At 45.3% G+C, this 22,128-nt stretch overlaps 1 protein-coding gene across 1 annotated transcript; it reads right to left on the bottom strand.

Annotated features, from left to right (window-relative positions):
- Positions 1-7,419: 7,419 nt before the first annotated feature.
- Positions 7,420-21,755, bottom strand: DHX58 (DExH-box helicase 58). The gene is made up of 12 exons (XM_056846583.1): positions 21,551-21,755; positions 21,237-21,438; positions 19,788-19,975; positions 18,830-18,946; positions 17,766-17,892; positions 14,804-14,995; positions 13,297-13,553; positions 12,283-12,432; positions 11,909-12,070; positions 10,728-10,918; positions 9,051-9,147; positions 7,420-7,599 (listed from the first exon to the last, which is right to left on the bottom strand). Exons 1-12 carry the CDS (start codon positions 21,716-21,718, stop codon positions 7,420-7,422), a joined length of 2,031 nt encoding a protein of 676 aa, XP_056702561.1. The 5' UTR covers positions 21,719-21,755.
- Between the last annotated feature and the right edge of the window lie 373 nt (positions 21,756-22,128).

The raw sequence follows: 22,128 nt of genomic DNA, 5'->3' as shown, positions 1-22,128 counted from the left end.
AGAGTTAAGGAAACAGGACCCTCCCTGCCACCTCATGGTAGATTCCCAGTCCCCTCCCCCCCAGCTCTATCTAGCACCCTGGGTGTCAACCCCGCTCTCCACAGCCTTTCCCCTTACCCACCCCGGCGTGCCTTTTCCCCTCCCCGCATGCGTAGTGCTGGTTCTGGAGCTGGGAGAAGCGGAGGCAGGCGGGCGGCCCTAAGAGAAGAGCTCGCGCGGGGCGGTGGGTCTTGAGTGCAACCGAGGAGGCAGTGGTGGCGTCAAGGGCGGCGTCCTCACCCTCACAGGTCGGGTCTTCGGTGGAGCGGAGTCCTGGCCAGTGCAACCCTCCCCCGGGTTCCGCGTTAGGGCTATACAGGCATGGCGAAGGTATGGTGGGTAGGGGGCAGAGTCCGCCCTGGCTAGGGGGCTGGGCCTGGCCTGGCCTTTCTCCACCCCCTTGTCAGTCAGCCCCCCCCCCATAAATTTTGCATTTATTTTTATCTCCCCCCCAAAAAAGAAAGGGGTTTTATTGCTTCTCTCCCCCCCCCCCATATCTAGGATCACGGTATTCCTCTTTTCACCCCCTCAATGTCATTTGGATTTGTGTTCCCCCTCCCATTTTGCTTTGATATTTCCTTACAGAAGTGGGGGGAATCTCCAACTATACTAAGACTTCTCTCTCTATTAGGTATTTGTCATTAATTAAGAGTTAAAACTTTAATTAAGGTTTATTAAGTTAACAGTGTACCTACCTATATAGTTTAAGTTTAAGAAATTTGGCTCTCTAAAGAAATCTCAATTGTTGTACTGTTGATATTTGGCTCTGTTGACTAATGAGTTTGCCAACCACTGGTCTAAGATGTACTGTGCCAACAAATCACAGTATGGCATTCAAACTTCTAAGCCTATTCAACATTGCATACCATGAGGTTACTCTGGTATTGGCAGTAAGTGCTCCTCATGAATAAATGAAAAGCCTGCCACATGGTACTGCTTCATTGAATGAATACCACTGTGAACAATGCCAAAGCACTGAAGATTTAGCACATCTGAACAGGTTAACTTTTAACCTGAAAAACAATGTGACTTGCGTATCAAAGAAAAATAATTTGATCAGAACATTATTTGTATTTTTAATTAATTGCTACTAAATGCAAGTAAGCAAAGTAAACTTGCATGCAGCATAGAATACTGTAATTCTAGTGTCTTGGCTGAGTTATTTAACTGTGCTATTCACATTCACATTTTTAAATGCAGTAATATAATTATTTTTTATTGCTCAACTGTGAATGAATTGGAGAAATTAATATTTAACCTTCCTGTGTTAGGCCAGAGTTTACACCAGGCGGTTAGGTTAACTTTGACATTCTGGTAAAAAAAAAAACACCAGTCAACACAATTTAAGTTTAATTGATTTCAATAAGAGGTAACTTTGGTTGGATCATGTCCATTGGAAAACAACTTTGACTGAAGGTTTCTTGCAGTTCGATAAAGCACAGGATTACCAAATGAAATATTGTTTGCATTTTAACCAAATGTACTGCTGTTTATTTCATTGTTACAGGATTAAGTATACTTGAATGATGAAAAGTCTGTAGAGCATTGCCATCTTAATAGCGTTAGCTCCGTTGACTTAGCACTTACCCTTAAAGCATATATATTTTAACTACGTTAGTTGTTTTTTTGATCAAAGCTTTATTGCAAGTCTGATGCTTTTCAAGTGCCCCAACTTTACAAAGCAATCATGTGTAGTGGCTTTCGTTTTTGCAAATTTTTGCTTTCGTGGGTAGGGAAATCCAGGTTTGTCGTACAGCACTGGAGTCTGGGGGCACATATGGATGTACATAAGCAACGGAGTCTCTGTTCTCTAGAAACTCATTGGCTGCAGTCTTGTCAGTTCTTCTGCAGGACTGAGGCTGGTCAAATGGTTTCTCCTAAATCAGCTGGGTGCAGTACCGGAGTGCTGGCAACTCTGAAACCACAAAGTCTCTCCCCTCTGTCATCTCTCCAGATATGTTTGTTTTGCAAATTTCTAAGAAATAGATTCCATTTGTTGGATTTTGGATTTTTTCTTTCTTGGTAACTAATGAACTTCTTTCTTAAATGTAGAAATGGATATCCCACCCAAAGCGGGGGTGGGGAGTCCAATCAGGGGCGGGGCTGTGGCTCAGTGGTAAGAGCATCTTCTTGGCATGCAGAAGATCCCAGGTTCAATTCCCGGCATCTCCAGTTAAAGGGACTAGGCAAGTAGGCAATGTGAAAGACCTCTGCCTGAGACCCTGGCGAGCCGCTGCCAGTCTGAGTAGACAATACTGACTTTGATGGACCGAGGGTCTGATTCAGTATAAGGCGGCTTCATGTGTGATCACAGAATCAGTGGTGGACTGATCCTAAGTGAATCTGTCTTAGGCAGTAGGAAAAGGTGTGGTGACTCCTGCTTACGTACATCTGTACCTGCCTCAACCCACAAGAATCAAAGTAAAACCTCTGGCTGTTGTTTTGCCAAGTGCAATACACACAGAGCTGTCCAATCTGTTGAAAAGCCTGCCAGAACAGTAGTTTTGTGCGTGCATTGTAACACACATAGAGCTTCAGATGTAGCTTGACATGAGCGAATGGAGCTCCCCATTGTTGGCAAAGAAAGCATCCTATGTGCTTGCAGAATTCTATCTGTAGCACCCAGCTATAGGAACTGCATGCACCCAGAGGGCCTTAGATCCCAAACATCACTTAGGAAGTCATACATTCATTGTACAAATGCTGGTGATCATTTCACATGTACTAGAAGCTGTCTGTGTGCACATTCAATATTTACTCATTTTTATGCCATAACAGCACTGTGCTGTCATTCTCTGCCTCACCCCTGCAACATGTATACATTGCAAGAAATGCATGCCAGTGGATGGCTCCTTGGAGCATGTTTCCGTGGGCTACAATTTTCAGCCAACTCCCACATCATAGGTTGAAAACAAGTATGCCAAATATTAAATATATATCCAGCCTTAGATACTTTTATAACTGAAGTGAAAAGACACCCTTGGTGGAGGGCTATCTTTTAAAAATTGATGCACAGACATGAAGAGCAGAGGCAAGAAACTAGCGCTTTCTCCGGAACATTCTTCTCAAAGCCTCCACCTCATAGCAACATACACCTTGATACTCACTCCTCCTATGAATGTTTGAAGCAGCCCTTTGTGGACTTCAAATTTAAAGGCCTGACTCAATTTACAGTGACCTCAGTAGGAAATAAGTAGCATATTCTGGTTATACCTGAAGTGGCTAAATGTGTTGTGACCAGCCTAGGTTATGTTTCTAAGACAATTTTTGTGTGTGGGTGTGACAGAGGGAGTGATGTTGTGCATTGTAAGCTGCAGTCAGAGACTTGGTGGCTAATGACATACTTGCATATAAGCGGCCCACATTCCTATAAGCAAACTTGGCAAAATTATATAGGAAAAGAGACAATCCAATTTCTTAAGCACAAGTCGTGAAAACGAGATCTCTTTTCATAGTGAATTACCTCTCCCCCTCCCCAATCTGAGCAATGTATTCAAGAGAAGAAATTTTTTAGATTTCATCCTTTCTCTTTCTTCATGGCTGAGCAATTAACAAAGCTGGCAGTTTTTTAAAAAAATTCCCCAGGATGCACAGTAACATTTGATGGGAAGTCTTGTCTGCTCACTGCTTCCTTCATCCCATCCATATGAATTAAAAATGTACTCAGATTTATGAATTTCCGTGTATTATTTCAGGAACGGTTTGGTTCGAACAGTACATTTGAGGTAATTGCAACTCTTTTGAAATAATTTAATTTCATCTAAAGGGACGATTAAGCCTTGCGTCACTTGGTTTGCAATTCTTGTTAAGATTTTATTTTCTCTCCTTTGTTTGTATCGTGACAGTTTTCCCTCCTCGAATGAAAATAATTTTATTTTTGTTGGTGAATCAGAGGGATTAGGGGAGTTGTGTTTAAAACGAGGTTGTTGGGGAGGATAAAATCCTTACTACTAACCTTACTTCAGTGTGGAGAATCCTTGCAAAATGCATAAAATGTTTATGGCGAAACACTTGAGGAAAAGATATGAAATTTTTTCCGTCTCTTGAGATAACCTAACTAGAACATGTTGTAGCTGGGAGCGCCCCAACCCCCCTTAAAGCACGCGCAACGTACCTGGCGGTGTAGTCCACAAATAAATGCTCCTTCTCTCAGTCTTAACAAACTGAGGTGGTGTTACGAGCAGGCAGGATATGAAAAAGAGAGCCGACCTGCTTGAACAAATACATTCCAAACGCATTACCTATTTCATTGACATGCTTGAAAGTTACGGGATGGGATGTTTTAAATGATATTTTCGTGGAACCAGGGTAAAGCCTAACTAATAAGTGTCAGAGCCTTATACAGAGCTTTAGTATATTACTTCCAATGTGTGTTTCATTTGACAATTGAATTAGATTTTTTTCCAGTTGTATTTGTGGTTATGGTGTTGTTTTCCAAAGCTGCAAAAAAAAAATTTGCTTGGCAACAAATTGAAAAATGTAAAAAAGAAACAAAAGCAACATTAAAGATTGTGAAAGCGGTTAGTTTCCCCCCCCCATTTAATAATATGTACATGAATGTAAAATATTTGAAAATATTTGTATATATTTTCTGTAACATATGTATATTTGATCCATACAAGTGGGAGCTGGAATACTGTAAAATTACGCACTTTAATTATTGTTGAAAACTTTAAAGATTTGTACCCTGTAAAATAAAAACATCATTAAATCAGTGATTGTTCTCGGTGATCTTAGTACTGTTGTCCATTTCTCTTCTTTGTAATAGGTTTAAAGTAAGCTCGACAAATTCAGATGTGAGTGACCCTAAAGTAAGGAAACAGGTCAAGGAAGTAGGCCTCTGCCTGGTTTAATCTCACCACACTGTGCCTGGTTCGATCACAGTGCAGCTTGTATCTGGTCTTTCTGTTTTTCTGCCGTAAAAGTGGCTAGGTCCAGCAGTACTATCCTAGAGTCTCACACATTCCACAAGACTTTAGATCAGGGGTGCCGAATTCATATGTCATATGGATATGACATAAATGTCACTTGGCCATGCCAGCCCAGATTGTGAGTGGGGGGTGGCGGTTGGCTTGTGGGCCGGATAAGAGCTCTCAAGGGGGCGGATCAAGCCCTCAGGCCTTATGTTTGACATCCCTGCTTTAGACTGATGATATTCAGAAGTCTTTTCAAACTCTGGTCCTCATTACATCAATGCTTCGGTTGTTTCTCCTGGATAAATAAGGTCCTGAAGACTGTGAAGGTCAACTCTACTCTGTTTTCAGCACATCACATGGTTACAAGATACTGCTTCATTGGAGCGTATAGAGGTTTACCAGTCTGGACCCTGCCTGGGAAGGGTATTAACTGACCCCACTTACGGGATGAAGTGTAACTTTGAGAAAGAATGGTCTGGGGGAAGGGTGGGGAACGGATGGGTAAAGTGACCAGACGCAAAGGAGAAAAGCTGGACCTCTGGTAATAATTTGGGTAGAAAGAATACTGCATTTCTTCTTTGCGTTCTAGGAATTAGGTGATACCCTAGGGACAATCCTATTAAACTGGGTGATGTCAAAACTCCCTATTTCTGTGCATTCCCTTAGTCTGGGCTACTGGTAGTTAAGGGAAGCCTCTAAACTATTATTAATTCTGTGTTTTTAATTTTTTTTGTTTTGTAATGGTATGTGTGACAGGCTTCCTGCCCCTGAAGGGAAAAAGCAACCACTCAGATGGGCCTATACGAGTGCTGCTCCAGCTTCTAATCTCCTTTGAGAAGGAGGATGAAATGTTGGAGGGAACACAGGAGAAGAGAGCAGGGACAGCTCAGGTCCGGCTCAGGAAAAAGGGCAGACAGAGTGAAGGGTAGCCCTGCCTGGTAGTGTGGCAGAGCAGTTTATCTCTATCTCTGGGAGAGAAGACTATCCAATTGTTCTGTTATTCAGTAGGGCTTACCCCCAGGAAAGTGTCTTTAGGATGGCAGCCTAAATCTCTGCATTTAAAAAAAAAATGTGTTTCTTTAATCTGAGCATTTTTAAGTCTTGTTTATTGGACCCTGATGTTTTCTGTACTTGCAACTGACATTGTGTTTTGTTTAGCCACTTTGATTATGAGGAGATAAGGTGGGATATGATGGCTTTAAACAAAATTAAATAAGTGAATATCCTTCTGCAACACCAGGTTATCTGATCTCCTTCTGGTCTCTCTGCATCAGGTACTTGCCAACTTTCAGATCTGAGCACCTCTCAAAAGATTTTTATACAGTGAAATTAAACAATGATCATGGGAAAAACTTTGTCTCCCAGCCAAGAATCACTCAATGTTATCTTTTATTTAAAACTTTATTTAAAATCAGTTAATTATTCTGGAGCTGATCACAATTAAACAGAAAGCACTGGCATATGTAAATTAAATTATACATGTCATTCCCTTCTCCTACCTAGCTTGCATTTGAAAACAAATCAAAGTTGTGGTGAGACTATCTTATATAGACATAATTACATGAATAACTTTATTAAATCATCTAAAGGCATGATGCAAGTCACCTTTGAGCATTCCAAAGAATAATTGTTGCAAACTCTGTTCTGTTTGTGCTGGGATATTTTCTGGGCATAGCGCCGTTGATTCATACATTATGCTTCTCAAGGCTGAAAACTAAACTAGCTGGAACAGTGGGGGAAAAACTGCATGTTCACAGATTTGCACAGGATCCTAGAAGCAAACTCACAGGCCTACTAAAAAGTGATTTGAACTTAAAATGTCGACAAGTGCATAAGCACGAAGGAATTCTTGCCAATCTGAATTGGGATGGAAGAAAGTTTTTTTGCCAGATGTGGTTTAAACTGAAGCATTTGGGGTTGCAGTTGCTCTCCCAGCTCTGACAAGACTGGGCTAATCTGGGCTATTTGGGCTGCCGGGAGAACAAGCCAGTCAGAGAACTCCATGGCTGAGCAAAGTGCTTGAACCTCTTGTTTCCAACACTTAAGTCAGAAAACGTCGCTCCCGCATCACGCTTGCGCTCTGTTTGCATTGAAAGTAGGTTGAAAGTGCATTATTCAGCATGTGTGAAAGCGCCCAAAGCATGGATCCATGGCAGAGGTAGGACTTGAACCCAGGTCTCCCAGATCCAAGGCTCAACTCACAGGCCACACTGACTCCACAGAAAGCCAGCATGGTGTAGTGGTTAAGAGCGGCAGACTCTAATCTGGAGAACCGGGTTTGATTCCCCACTCCTCTATGTGAAGCCTTCTGGGAGACCTTGGGCTAGTCACAGTTCTCTCCAAACTCTCTCAGCCCCAACTACATCACAAGGAGCTGAAAAGTCATGTCTAAACAATGCCAGCTAATGTAGAAAATCACATCCAATGGAGTGCACGTAAAAGTTTTCTTTTTCTTCTTTAAGCGTTAATCGTCCAGGCCAAAGTTGGTTTCACAATATTGGCTATAGTCAAACTCCTCAATGGCAAAAGTAACTTTGCTCCACTGCTTATAGGTCCTTCTATCATTTGGGCTTTCCACCACAAAATTTTTAACAGCAAGCATCGGCAGGGTGACTGCTCGGTAGATCATTTCCATTCCCCAGTCCTGTGTGTATAAAGCCAGTGATCTTAGATTATCAGAATTCCCCTTGATCTGAAAACAGCATCACATTTAGTCCATGTCAACAGTGGACAAGTCAACAGTTTAAGGGTGTTTTTAAAAAACATGTTTATGGAAGTGGTAAAAAGACAACTGTATCCCTGGCAGAGAGTTAAATCTAATGGGACATCCATAAAACCCTGTCAAATGATAGAGATGACCACAAAAGGTTCTTCAGAAGAATAACCCAGGATTTTAAAAGGTTAGTTCCTTGAGGATAATCTCACACTTTCCCAAAATTACTAACGATTCTCCAGCAGGAACTTGAATAAGGTTAAGGAGGAAGGGGCTACGGTTGATTTATCTGGCGTATTTATAGGGCCATACTCTAACACAAAATTAAATGAGTTCAAGGCTGCTGAAATAAAGTGACTTGAGTATGCTTAACTCTACCGGATTGTAGGCTACAAATACGGAACAATGAGTTTGGAGTGGTGGAATCTGATCTGGAGAACCGGGTTTGATTCCCCACTCCTCCACATGAGCAGCAGAGGCTAATCTGGTGAACTGGATTTGTTTCCCCACTCCTACACACGAAGCTAGCTGGGTGACCTTGGGCTAGTCACAGTTCTATTAAGAGCTCTCTCAGCCTCACCTACCTCACAGGGTGTCTGTTGTGGGGAGGGGGAGGGAAGGTGATTGTAAGCCAGTTTGATTCTCCCTTAAATGGTAGAGAGAGTTGGCATATAAAAACCAACTCTTCCTCTTCTGTGCAAGTTCTTACTTATCTCATGACTCCTAGGACCCACAGTGAGATGCAGTGACAAAAGTTTCCCTCAAAGCATCCCAGGCTCCCCTGGTTATGTGAATAAACTTGTCCCAGTCACAATGTGAAGGGTAGTAGAAGACTTCCCTTTAAGAGTTAAGACCATTTATTGGGGCGGGGACTCATGATTCATGGTGTGGCACATTGGCCACTGTGCTTCCTTCACCTATTCTGGTGATAATTCCGCATACCCCATGTCCTCTCCGCCAAATCCATTGGCCCTTAGTTATATCAGTGGAAAAGAACACGGAAAACAAATTGCTCATCAGGGCCCACTTTACAAGGAGAAATATCTATAACTGTCCCTGCGATGCAGATGTAGCCTCCATCTTAGGATCTGGTGATTCTTGGAAAGTGCTGAGATGCCCAAATGTCTAGAATTTAGTGACCAAAAATATGGGGGAAGTTTGTCCTAAGGGAATAAGTGGAATCATGAGGATAGGTGAACTGGATGTCAGGCTGATTCCACTCTCCTTGGCCCCAATTGCACTGCTCCCACCATTCCCAATCTGTTCTTCTCCACCCAACAATGTTTCTCAAATAAAGCCACTGAAATATGCTCACCTTTGTCTTATCTACACAAGGAATTAATTATGCATTATTCCAGGTCTTAAGGCTCAGGGGTACTTACCTGCCCACATTTATTGCAGCTAATGGAGCAGCCTGGCTTCCAGTCCCTGAAGTTACGAGGAATCTCCACAGCGTTAGGTGACTTTCTGTAGTACAGTCTGTTTAAGGATGAACAACACCACCACTTTATTTGGCACAAGATCTGAAATCATAACAACGTACTCCTGACACAGCTCTAAATCCACATGAATCGAGCTAGAGCACCACTTGCTCATTCGAAATCCAGGTTGGGGGTGGGTACATATGGGCATATGGAGAAAAGGGATGTCACAGGGTTTTGATGCAGGGGCTCAACTTGGACCAAATTGGCAGTGGAGATAATGCCAGTTGGTTCCCATTCTGCTAATAGGCAGGAGGGAATTGATCCCTTGGCGTGTGTCAACACCCTCCTCAATGCACTGTCATAAGCAGTTGCTTGGATAGCTTGGCTACATAGCCAGCCCTGCATGGCATCCTTCTGTTGAATCCTACATCGTAGACATTACATATGCAAACTCACTTCCCACTCCAGACTCCTACCTCCCAGTACACTCATACATCATCATATACCAGCGTGATGTAGTGGTTAAGAGCGGTGGCCTCATCTGGAAAACCGGATTTGATTCCCCACTCCTCCATGAATGGTGAACTCTAATCTGGTAAACTGGGTTGGTTTCCCCACTCCTACACATGAAGCCTGCTGGGTGACCTTGGGCTAATCAGTTCTCTGAACTCTTGTCCTCACCTGCCTCACAAGGTGTCTGTTGTGAGGAAAGGGAAGGAATTTGCAAGCCGCTTTGAGACGCCTTAAAAGGTAGAGAAAGTCGGCATATAAAAACCAGCTCTTCTTCATTTAGGGAATTGTCAGAATACGGTGATGGACATCAGCTTAACTGCATTTTAGAAAGGGACAAACAAGTTACTGGTAGGCACTCCTACCAAATGGCTGTTAGCCATTACGATTAGATCAAACGTTTGCATACAATAGCAGTTTTGTACCCTTGAGATCAGATGATGAGGAAAACAAAGCAGAAAAGCCAATTTTATACTGATTATGTGACCTTGCCAGAGGCATCAGGCTGTCTGCAGAACTCCATGAACTTTCAGTTGATTCAGAAGGCAACTCTTAACTGTCTTGTGTGTGTGTTAAGTGCCATCAAGTCGCTTCCGACTCATGGCGACCCTATGAATCAATGTCCTCCAAAACATCCTGTCTTTAACACTCTTGCTCAGGTCTTGCAAAGTGAGGGCCGTGGCTTCCTTTATAGAGTCAATCCATCTCTTTTGGGTCTTCCTCTTTTCCTGCTGCCTTCAACTTTTCCTAGGATGATTGTCTTTTCCAATGACTCTTGTCTTCTCATAACGTGACCATTAACTGTCTTAGGTATTGCTAAAGCCTCTAAGGACTCAAACTGCACTGAGACTAGTGGATCTGTTGAAATAACTCCTTTTATTCAAAGGTGATGGAGAGAAGGTGCTAAAGCAAAGTCCCTTTTCTACGGTTTTATGCTGTACATTGTGTACACTGGGAAGAAGAAAGCTGTTGGATGCAGAGCCCTCAGCCAGAGTGAGGCTCAAAATGGCTACATGCACACGCTTCATACAACAGGATCTCCCCCTCTGCCTCCTTGCAGGCCATTGGGAAGCAAACTGGACAGCCCAAAAGGATGATATTTCTGGTCTTTTCGCCCTGCCTCACCTGAAGTTGGGGTTGATATTTACATGGTGAGTTTTCTCTATTGTGCGCAGGTCGGAGCCGTGGCAGACGGCCTCGTTGCAGTTGATGCAGTAGAGACGCACGAAGTCTGGATCATGTAGCCGGCGCCGATTCTCGATTTCAATATTACGCATCATGCGGCTGATCACAGCCTCTCGCTGAAGCATCTCAATCTGTTGGAAGGAAGAAGTTGTGATATCAAGTGCTATCAAGTCGCAGCCAACTTATGGTCAGCTTGTATGGTTTTCAAGGCAAGAGATGTTCAGAAGTGGTTTGCCATTGCCTGCCTCTGTGTAGCGACCATGGATTTCCTTGGTGGTCTCCCATCCAAGTACTAACCAGGGCTGGTCCTGCTTAGCTTCTGAGATCTGACAAGATTAGATAGCCTGGGGCATCTAGGAAAGGGGAGGTAGAAGGTGTGCAGTGTGTTTGTGTGTGTGTGGGGGTGTATTTTGCATTTCCAGGAGACACAGTTTGGTTTTAAAGCATCCATGCTTCCCTCTGCTCAAGAGGCCCTGTTCATCTTTACTAGATGAACACTTCCCACTTCTCCTTCTATCCCATCCACAGGAAAAGGCAGAAACTTCATATGAAGTCATCTATTAACCTGTAGTCTCCATGCGCTCAGAACTATCTGTTTTCATTGTTGAGAGACAGCATTGCCCAGTGAATACGATTTAACACCCACTTCAGTTGTTATCAGTCTCTGGAGCAAGTCACTCTCCGCCACTGTCCTCCTTCAATGAAGTTGGAATAATAGCAGCTCACTTGTAAAACTTTATGTATTTGACAGTTCGACTTCCGAATATAGGTAGGGAAGTCACTTGCTAGCAAGTTGTCTCATACGAGTTTTTTAAAAAACAAATCCTGTATGCAGAAAGCTAACATTTCATGAACAGGTACCCTAGCTTAACCCCCTCATTTGCTCCATTTCTGACTGCAGAGAATATTCAAAACTGATTCTCCCCTACATTCTGTAAAATGATACATGTGCAATTTAGCTCTAAATTTATAGCAGTTGCATTTTCCCCTCTTTCATCAGTGCCCTTTCCAATACTGGTAGTATAAATAGCAGCAATATTCACTCCATAATGACCTTTGCCACTCCTCTGTGAATCTTCTATCACCTCCTGAAGTGTTGCTTTTCTAGGAGATCCTCTTACCGTCTCAGTGTATTCCCTCGGAGGCATCTGCTGCACCCACTTAATAGCTTGCTCCATCAGGACTTCTAGTTTCTCATTGAGCCGTTCACGGGCCACCTCCTTGCTGTTGGCCTTGGCCAAGACTGAGCAGATACTGTTGGGGGCGCGGGCGCGGCCTCTGGCCTAAAGAGAAGCAAACAGGATCATGGGAGTCCATCCCTAGACACTCCAGCCCACCTTCACCAGTCCTAATAACCTTCCACCTTGCTCTTGGTGACTCAAAATTCCAACACTATTTCCTCTGAAGACCTATTGATCACTACCTGACTTTCTACGACAGAGGACTAAGTGAAATCCAACAAAGTCAGGCCTCCAAGAGGGTAGAGATGACTGACCTGCATCATGGCAATCTCGTTGGTCATCAGCCCGTAGCGGACCACGATACTGCACTCAGGGACGTCCAGTCCCTCTTCAGCCACGCTGGTGGAGAACAGCAGATTGAGCTCCCCCTTGCGGAAACGGTGGATGACATCTTGCTGATCATGCTGGAAGAAACACTCATGATGAGGTCTGGATGTAAAAGCTTATTCAGATCTTAGGGTAAAAGTATTTCCCCCTCTCTCATCCCCAAACACAAGGCTCATGATCCAAAGGTCTTTAAGGTGGCCCATTCCTCATGGAATTCTCTCCCCAGGGAGGCCTACAAGGTCAAATTCTATTGGGACTTTCAGAAGACAAAACTGGTTTTACCAAGCTTTGAGAGCCTTTAGGTTGACTTCCTACTGGATTTGCAGTACCAATTCTTTGGGGAAATTGGGTTGTTCTTTTTACATGATTGTGTTGATTTAAGGTTTACTTTTCCATTTTTAAAATTTGATCTGGTGATCCACCTTGAGGATCTCCTCCTCCCAAGTGGGGAAGAAGGCAGTTTAGAAATATTAAAATAAATGAATTCTGGGGTTTGGGCAACAAAGACATGGAAAATAGGTGAAGACAAACATTTCTAGAGCACTGGGGAGAAAGGTGGATTGGGGGCTACCACCTCATTTTAATGGTGCAGCAGAGAACTTTACAATAGTTATCCTATTTATACTACCAGTTTTAATGGGCTACATTTCCTAATCTCTTGAACACGTGAAGCTGCCCTTTACTGAATCACACCACTGGTCCATCAAAGTCAGTATAGCCAATGTCAGAATCTTATGGAGAGGTCTTTCATAAGAACATAAGAATATAAGAAAGGCCATGCCCAAAAAGCCCTTCGTGGCTTAGAACCTGTGTATCTGTAATCCACCTTGAGCTTCAGTGAGAAAGGCGAACTATAAATGAAGTAAATACATAAAACAAAATAGTGTCCATCACCAGTCTCTCTGGCCCTCGCGCAACAGGAACACAAACCTAAGCCTTACCTGGGTCATGTGTTTGGCCTGGCTGCTGTACCCGGCCCCAGTCAGGACAGCAGCCTTGATTCCTTGTTGTTGCAGATCAACATTATCCAGTACCCACTGGTATAGGGAATGAGCGCCTTGGCGTGTCCGGACAAACACAATGCCCCGTGAGCCACCGTCTCCTCGGAACTGGTTCTGGAGGACTTGTTGCAGTTTGTCAAGTTTGGGGTTCTCATAGCGCGCGTCTTTCGCTAGGGCCAAGAGGTGCTCCTTGTTCCCTGAAAGACAAGATGTAGCAGGGAACTGTGGTGGGAGGAGATGCCACAGCCCCTTTCTCATGTCTCTCCCCATCCCCAATGCCTTGGGAGCAAGCGCAAGTATGTGGAGAGCAGTTGACTTTCCATGCATTCACACACAACTGTAAAGCCAGTGTGGTGTACAGGTTAGGAGTGGTGGACTCGAATCTGGTGAACTGGGTTGGTTTCCTCACTCCTACACATGAAGCCTGCTGGGTGACCTTGGGCTAGTCACAGTTCTCTCAGAGCTCTCTCAGCCCTACCTACTTCACGGGGTGTCTGTTGTGGGGAAGGGAAGGTGATTGTAAGCCGCTTTGATTTTCTTTAAAAGGTAGAGAAAATTGGCATATAAAAACCAACTCTTCTTTTAAAGATAGGAAGATCAATTAATTTGCTCATAATGAACTGAAATGCTCCCAGGGCTGATTTGTGCCTGCGTTTTCATCAATTGATGACTATAAGATCAAGCGGTAATATGAGTGTGTAAACAGGCCATCGTTGATGCAACACCACTGATATGTTCTGGCATCACTTCTGACACATGTGGAGTTAACTGAGATAGCTGACCACTCTTAATCATTTGTTTCTGGGCACAATTCAAAGCGCTGGTCCTTATCTCCAACGCACTACAAGGCTTTACATCAAGGTGTTCGAAGGACCATCTCCTCCCGTACTGTCCAGCCCGCCAGTTGCCATTTGTCTTCCAAGACCTGCATTCTGCATCCCCACCTTCAAAGGTGAGGCAGGTGGTGACTAAAGACATGGCATTTGCTGTGGCGGCACCTTGCCTTTGGAATGCCCTCCTCTCTTGAGGTCTTTTCAATGCCAAGTCAAAATGTTTCTCTTTTACCCAGGCTTTTTAATGAGGCATTTTATCTTTCCAGCTGTTTTATGTTCCGCTTTGGGTCTGAGGTCCGTTTTATGGATAGTTTTATGTCCCTGGGCTTATTTTAATGGTTTGTTTATTTTTATCCTGATAATTTATTATTTTAATGGCAAGCTGCCTTAAGCAGGAATCTGGAGAGGGGTTATAGAAACCTGCCCAATAAATAAATAAATATTGAAGTCACTGTGTAATGTGCACCAGGTAGTACGAGAGTCTTCCCTTGAAGCTCTCCATTCATGCGCCAACCATTGTTGGAGACTTCTCCCTTACCAACATTCCCATCTTTTATCTCATCCAAAAGGCCCAGAAGTGATGCTGCCACCATTCCCAATACAGTCCCGCTTACGGTCAAAGATCTGAACCAGGAAGCGCTCAGTTAGATCCTGTAGCTCCTTTGTAGCTCTCTCCAGTAGGTAAAACTCCTCCAGAGTTTGGAAGGCATCGATCATACGCACAGACTCATTGATCAGCAGGGCATCATTGTATTTACGCAGGTGCAAGGCGCACACTCGAGTCTTTCGGCAGAATCCTTCCGCTCCTGAGAACACAGCAGATACGAGAGGTCATCACTGCTATCAGTCAGATTACCTTTTCTCTCAATCCTTTCACACCTTAAAGATCGTCTCTCGTTCATGGACTGTTGTCTTCCAGGGGCAAGATATGCACACATAAGCAGAAGATGACTATCGATGGTTTTGAACAGGGGTCCTCAAACTACGGCCCGCGGGCCGGATCCGGCCCCTCAGGGTCCTCAACCCGGCCCCTCAGGCCGGGCCAAAAACCAGCGCTGCGCCTCCCCACCAGGAACTACGAGCCCCATGATGCAGCGCGGCCCGCCTCTGGATGGACACAGGAGGGGGAGAAAGCCTGTTTCCTCTCCCGCTGCATGCTGGGAGCAGTAGTTTGAAGCGGCCCTCCATGCGGGGATGGCCTCCGACCGGCTCCGCTTGGGCACTATCTTGTGACCTGAGGCGGCCGTCACCGTCTCCTCCTCCTTTCCCCCTCCCTCCCTCCCTGCCTGCCTTCGTCCAGCCCTCCAAAAGAAAGAGCTGAGGAGGCTGCCACCAATTGCAGCCACCGGTGGTTTGGGAAGAAGCCGGAGGCAGCTGACCCGGACCTCAAGCCTGTAAGGGGGGCATTGGCTCGCCTCTGGGGCAACCCGCCTTCCTCTCTTCCCCCCCACCCCTTCCCCTACATCTAGCCTCCTCCCTCCTTTGCCTGGTCCCGAGTGCACCTACTCAGGAGTAAACCGCATTGACTCCCGGTAGAGCTTAGCCCGCTGCCTCCTGTCTGGAGTTGCTCTTGTCTAAGCCAAACTCGGCCAATTATGCACGGGAGGTTTTGCCTTGGATTTGCCGCTCTCTAGAGGCACATTTTCCCCATCTTGCATTCTCAAAACTCTGCATTGGGGGGGGGGCTTATTGTTGAGCTTTGAGCATTCAGATGGGGAAAATGTGCCTCTAGAGAGGGGCAAATCCAAGGCAAAACCTCCCGTGCATAAATGGGCAAAAATAAGCCCCCATGCAGAGTTTTGAAAATTCAGATAGGGGAAATGTGCATCTAGAGAGCGGCAAATCCAAGGCAAAACCTTCCACGCATAAACATTTCCCCCCCATCTGAATTCTCAAAAACTCTGCATAGGGGCTTATTTTTGACTTTTGAGGATTTGGCTGGGGAAAATGTGCATCTAGAGAGCGGCAAATCCAAGGCAAAACCTTCCATGCATAAACATTTTCCCCCATCTGAATTCTCAAAAACTCTGCATAGGGGCTTATTTTTGACTTTTTAGGATTTGGCTGGGGGAAATGTGCATCTCGAGAGCAGCAAATCCAAGGCAAAACCTTCCACGCATAAACATTTTCCCCCATCTGAATTCTCAAAAACTCTGCATAGGGGCTTATTTTCGACTTTTGAGGATTTGGCTGGGGAAAATGTGCATTTAGAGAGCGGCCCTAGGATCGCACTGAGATAGATTTTTTTAAAAAATAAATAAGCCCATATAGCAGCATGCCCAGGAAGCATCAAGCCGACCTCCTGCAAGACTAGTGACCCGCCCTGCAGCCCTCTCCTTCAAACTGACCTTTTCCACTTCCCCTCCTAAATTTACCTTTTTTTATCCTTATTTTCCCTCTCCCTTTTTAAATCGGTCCTAATTTTACCTCTCTTCCCCCCCCCCCACCCCGTTCTCCTTTCTTGGCGTCTCGCTGAAAACTGCACAGTATCTTTTGCAGAAATGAAAATTTTGCGGAAAGCCTAAGTGGGGGGACTGAGCCTAAGCAGGCAGCTGGCCCCTTCCCTGGGCATTGGTAGTGTGCCCTACGAGATATAGGCATATATGCCACATTTGGTGGCACAGGGTGGCCAGTTGCCCACTTTTCTTCTGTAGGAAAAGAATAGCCAGTTTCTCTTTGCTGAGTGACATCAGTGGGGTTTTGTAGTCAGATGACGACCATGAGAGATTTTGTGTGCCCTTTCAGTTCTGGAGGTTCCTGTAACAATGCATTCCTGGCGCTATGAAACCCAGCCAGAGCAAAATACTAACTATATCTTTGTTACGCTGCAGAGGTGAGCGTGGTGTAGGGGAAACCTTCACCTTTAATAGTATAAATGCCTGTTAATTAAAGAGTGTGTGTGTGCCTGCTAGTGAGTGGGCTTGTATGTGTGTGTGTGTTTGCTAGTGAGTGAGCTTGTGCGTTACTGCTGAGCAGTATGTGCAGTGTGAATGGGAATTTGTTCATATTTTTTTCAAACTATAGTCCGGCCCCCAACAGTGTTTGAGGGACAGTGAACTGGCCCCCTGTTTAAAAAGTTTGAGGACCCCTGGTTTTGAAGATCACTCGGAGATATGATCTAGTGCAGAAAGTATGGCTTTCGGGTACAAATAAACCTCTCGGACTGGCTTTCACATCTTTAGCATGGGGAGGGGCTGTGGCTCAGTGGTAGAGCATCTGCTTGGCATGCAGAAGGTCCCAGGTTCAACCCCCAGCATCTCCAGTTAAAAGGACTAGGCAAGTAGGCGATGTGAAAGACCCCTGCCTGAGACCCTGGAGAGCCGCTGCTGGACAGAGTAGACAACACTGACTTTGATGGGCCAAGTGTCTGATTCAGTATAAGTCAGCTTCATGTGTGTTCATGGGTCAGCAACTAGTTTCCCTGGAGAGCTCAATGAGGAAGCAACCTGAAACCCACCCTATTAGGGGGAAAGCTGTTCATTTATTTTAAAGACACATAACCTACTTCTAGTACATGTGAAACTAAACATAACCCCTTGACATCAATGTTCTGCAAAGCCTTCACTGCATCATTACCTTCTTTCTGAAGCTCCACAATGCGTTGCTCGTATATCTGAGTGCCAAAATCTGTAGACAAGTCAGGCTTGTCCAGGTAAGTATGGATCCGGGACATGATCTCTTTGATCTCTGCACCAAAGGGATCCTGGGAAGGAAAAATCAGGGCAAGGCCTTTTCTAAAACATCACATGGGCATGTGGCACGTTGCTTAGCACTCCCGAGTCACCTTCCCATCAGGATGCCACCACGTCTCTAATCTTCTAACACAATGATACTTAAAATGGTGTCCATGGGTGCCAGGGCACCCACTAATGTGCTTCCTGGTGCCCACTTGCTTCTCCCCCTAAGCGAAGAGGCTTTCTTTCACTTCACCAGAATAGATGGTGCTTAATAGAATTGTGTAATCATAGAGTTGGAAGGGACCACCAGGGTCATCTAGTCCAACCCCCTGCACAATGAAGGAAATTCCAAACTACCCCCCACACCCCCAGTGACCCCTACCCCATGCCCAGAAGATGGCCAAGATGCCCTCCCTCTCATGAGCTGCCTCAGGTCATAGAATCAGCATTGCTGACAAATGGCCATCTAGCCTCTGTTTAAAAACCTCCAGGGAAGGAGAGCTTACCACCTCCTGAGGAAATCTGTTCCACAGAGGAACCGCTTTAACTGTTGGAAACTCTTTTGATTTAATTTCAACCTGTTGGTTCTGGTCCGACCTTGTGGAGCAACAGAAAACAACTCGGCACCCTCCTCTATATGACAACCCTTCAAATATTTCAGAAGAGCTGAGGAAGCATCAACTCATTCACCGGAATAGGTGGTGCTTCAGAGGAGCCGAGGAAGCATCAATAGGTGGTGCTTCAAAAGAGCTGAGGAAGCATCAACTATTTGGAAACAACAGTAGGAGGATGCTTGGCTTGGAATCTCCTGTGTGACTGGACACAGTCCTCGAGGCAGCCATTTTGTGACCGGTCCCACCCCTCTTCTGCCATTTTGGTGTGACTTCTATTACTTCTCAAGATTCCAAACATGGCTACAGACTCAACAAGGTCACTCACCATGCAGTTTTAGGAAGCACTTACCAGGGGCCGTTCTTCAGTCACATCGTACTGCTTCCTGGATTGCGGGATATGAGTGTTAAGGTACAACTTGTATTTATCAGAGGACATGATTTTGGCAGTGTCCAGGTTGGCACAAATCTGGAAAGGGTAATGCCAATTACATGAGCATTTGAGATACAGGCCATGGCTGGTATAAGACTCAGCATCCTCATATCACTGGAAGGAGTTCCCTAAGAAGGGAGAGTAGTCAAAAGAGAAAAACACAAGCATGCTATGGCACTTCCAGGTATGCCTGGAAATTGCTTGAACTCTTCTTACTGGCATCTTGTTTTCTATACACAAAGAATGTAGCATTCCATCACAGAATTTCCCCACCTGCGTTCTAAAAAAAGCTAAGGTTGGATCCAGACTAACATTTTAATGGGCACATGTGTTTCCCTCCCATGGAGTGTGACTTTCCTGCCTCCCCCTCCCATGGCAGCCCAAAATGTAGGGTTGCCAATTGCCAGGTGGTGGCTGGAGATCTCCTGCTATTACAATTGATCTCCAGGTGATAAGAGATCAATTCACCTGGAGAAAATGGCCGCTTTGGCCGCTGGGCTCTATGGCATTGAAGTCCCTCCCCTCTCCAAACCCCGCCCTCCTCAGGCTCCACCCTGAAAAATTCCAGGTAATTCCCAACCCAGAGCTGGCAACCCTACCCAAATGACCCCCAAAATTCTGTTCTTGGGGACCTCCAGAACAACATTTCTGGGGGCATGGGGGGCTGCCAGGAGAGGGGCAGAGGGCAAACAGCGTTCCATGGTCAGAAATCATTGCAGCTGCATAAAAACATCTAGTCTGGATCCAAGCCCTCATCTACTCTTTGTGCAAAAAAGGCCCAAGCATGCGGGCCAGGGCAGTCTCCAGAGATACATGCAAAGACTTTTTAAAGGAAGTGTCTCCAACATCTGCACCAAATATCTTCCATCGGCCTCACCTGTAAGATATGCTCTTGGGCTCCCTTCAAGGAATTGGCACCTCCAGTGCCCAACGAGGCCGTGAGCCCGACAATCTGTGGCAAGTTCTGGCCTTTCATCTTGCGCTTCAGGTAGTCCTCCATGATCTTGTTGTAGGTGCTGTCCTTGTGGGTGTGATGGCACTCGTCAATCACCAGCAAGGAGAAATCTGCAAGGTGATGACAGAAGGAAGAGACCCAGACGTGCAACTGGTGAGCTTGTCCGTGCTCTATAAAATAGTTGCCCCAAGCAATTTTTTAACTTCTTATCAGGACAAAACAAGGGTCGGAGGACGAAGAGCTCAAGGAGGTAGCAGCGGTCTGGAAGGTATGTGATAAGCACTGAACTAGGGAGGGAGTGCAAAATGCCGCACCACTCCGAATCCTGAGGGTCTGATTAAAACAAACAACCAAAACTCACCCTGAAGTTGGCTACAGAGGAAAGCTTAAGAGAAATCACGTAATGCCTAAAAAGAGCTGGTGGAGAATAGCGGTTAGGACGGTTAGCCAGAACGTTGACTGTTTCAGTCACGTCTTTCCTATGATCAGATAAGCAAGGCCTTCTTGTTCAGCCTCCCATCTGCAGTATGACCTACCTTGCAGGATTGTTGTAAGGATCCCTGAACTAATTTACGTGAGCCACTCTTTGTTTAACAAAATGCTCAGGGATAGTTTTAAACCTGTCTCTGTAATTGGCGGCTCCTCCGTAATTATTGGTTCTGAAATATTATCCCTCTGAGAAGAAACTCCTGGGGTGTAGCTAGTCCTATTACAGTTTCAGGGGAGGGGGGATTAGATGAAATGAACAAAGGTTTTTGTTAATTTTGTCCCGTTTTTTCCCTCCTTGAAAGGGCAGCATAACTGCAGTAGTAGAAAGGGAAAACTTGTCTATTTCACATTAAAAGAAATTACAATATGCAATAGATGCATTCTGGTTCCAGTGCTGGTGTACACACAGTATTTTAATTAATGGGGCTTTCATCCCTTCACCCCTACAGTCACATAAAACACACGGAACTACCTTATATTGAGTTAGGTCACTGGTCTATCAAGGTCAGTATTGTCTACTGGTACTAGCAGTGGCTTTCTAGGGTGTCTTTCTCATCATTGGACATGTACACACTTGTTATTGGACATGTACACCTGCAGATGCCAGGGTTGAACCTGGGACCTTCTGCATGCAAAGCAGATGCTCTACTACTGAGCCACAGCCCCTCTCCAAAAGGGCCATAGTACAGGGGAGGGCCTGAGGTTCAGTGGTAGAGCATCTTCTTTGAATGTGGGAAATCCCAGGTTCAATCCTTGGCATGTCCCATGCAACCATCTCCTGAATCACAAAGGACTGTAGAGGCAAATGTTCTACCACCACAAACCTCTACCACTGGGCTGAGTTAAACTTCACACATCCACACACCCTAACCAGACACTCACCTGGCAGATCCACATGCATTTCCTCCTCTTGGCTTTGGAGGGCATTTTGTAGGATTTGGGCTGTGCAGATGATCAAATCGTTGGTCTTCACTACTTCTGAGAATAACAGCCTCTGGCTGCTCTCCCCACTGATGGCAGCTATCTGGGAACGATTCTTTAGGAAGCTGAACTCATTATTCAGGTGCTGATCTACGAGAGGCACCTGGCAGAGCGAGGAAGAACAAATAAGTGAGACCCCTCCCAAGAGAAGGCACCGAAGCCTTATCTTCTGGGAAGGGCTTCTTGTCACCCCGCAACCGTCCCTTTGTCCTTACCGTGTTGACCAACACAATGACCTTGCTCCTATCTCGGCTCTCCAAGTGCCTCTTACAGATGTATGCAGCTGCCCTGGTCTTCCCGGCCCCTGTTGGCAGCCAAATGATTATATTCTTGCCCTCTAGGGCAGGCTCAATGACTTCCCACTGATAATCCCGCAGCTCCATCTGGGCAGTGTTTGGAGGGCCCACTGCTCAACGGGAAAGCCTGAAAGGCAAGCAAGAGATGAGTCAGCACAGCATCCGCATTTGGCCACACTGAATTATTCCACTGACAAGGCCTCTCTGGCTTGCAAACTCTGAGGATCTCTGGGAGACTCCATGGGACACAGCACATAAAGCAAAGGCCAAGTTTGAGGCAAGGGTGGAGTTAAAGAGAAGGCATCACCTTGGAGAAACCCCGAAGAACAAAAGAGGGTAGCCATGAGAGAATAAAAGAATATGGTGGAGAAAAGAACAGGGAAACTAGAGGTCATTGTGGCTGTAGTGGTGATGAGCAATTGTCAACACCGAGGACAGCAGCTGGGATCCAATTTTAGTTGTGCAATCTTAAATAAAATTAAAACTTCCGAAGCCCA

The sequence above is a fragment of the Euleptes europaea genome, chromosome 3 (assembly GCF_029931775.1).
Source record: "Euleptes europaea isolate rEulEur1 chromosome 3, rEulEur1.hap1, whole genome shotgun sequence".
Taxonomy (NCBI): Eukaryota; Metazoa; Chordata; class Lepidosauria; order Squamata; family Sphaerodactylidae; genus Euleptes; species Euleptes europaea.
This window is presented reverse-complemented; position numbering and strand designations above follow the sequence as displayed.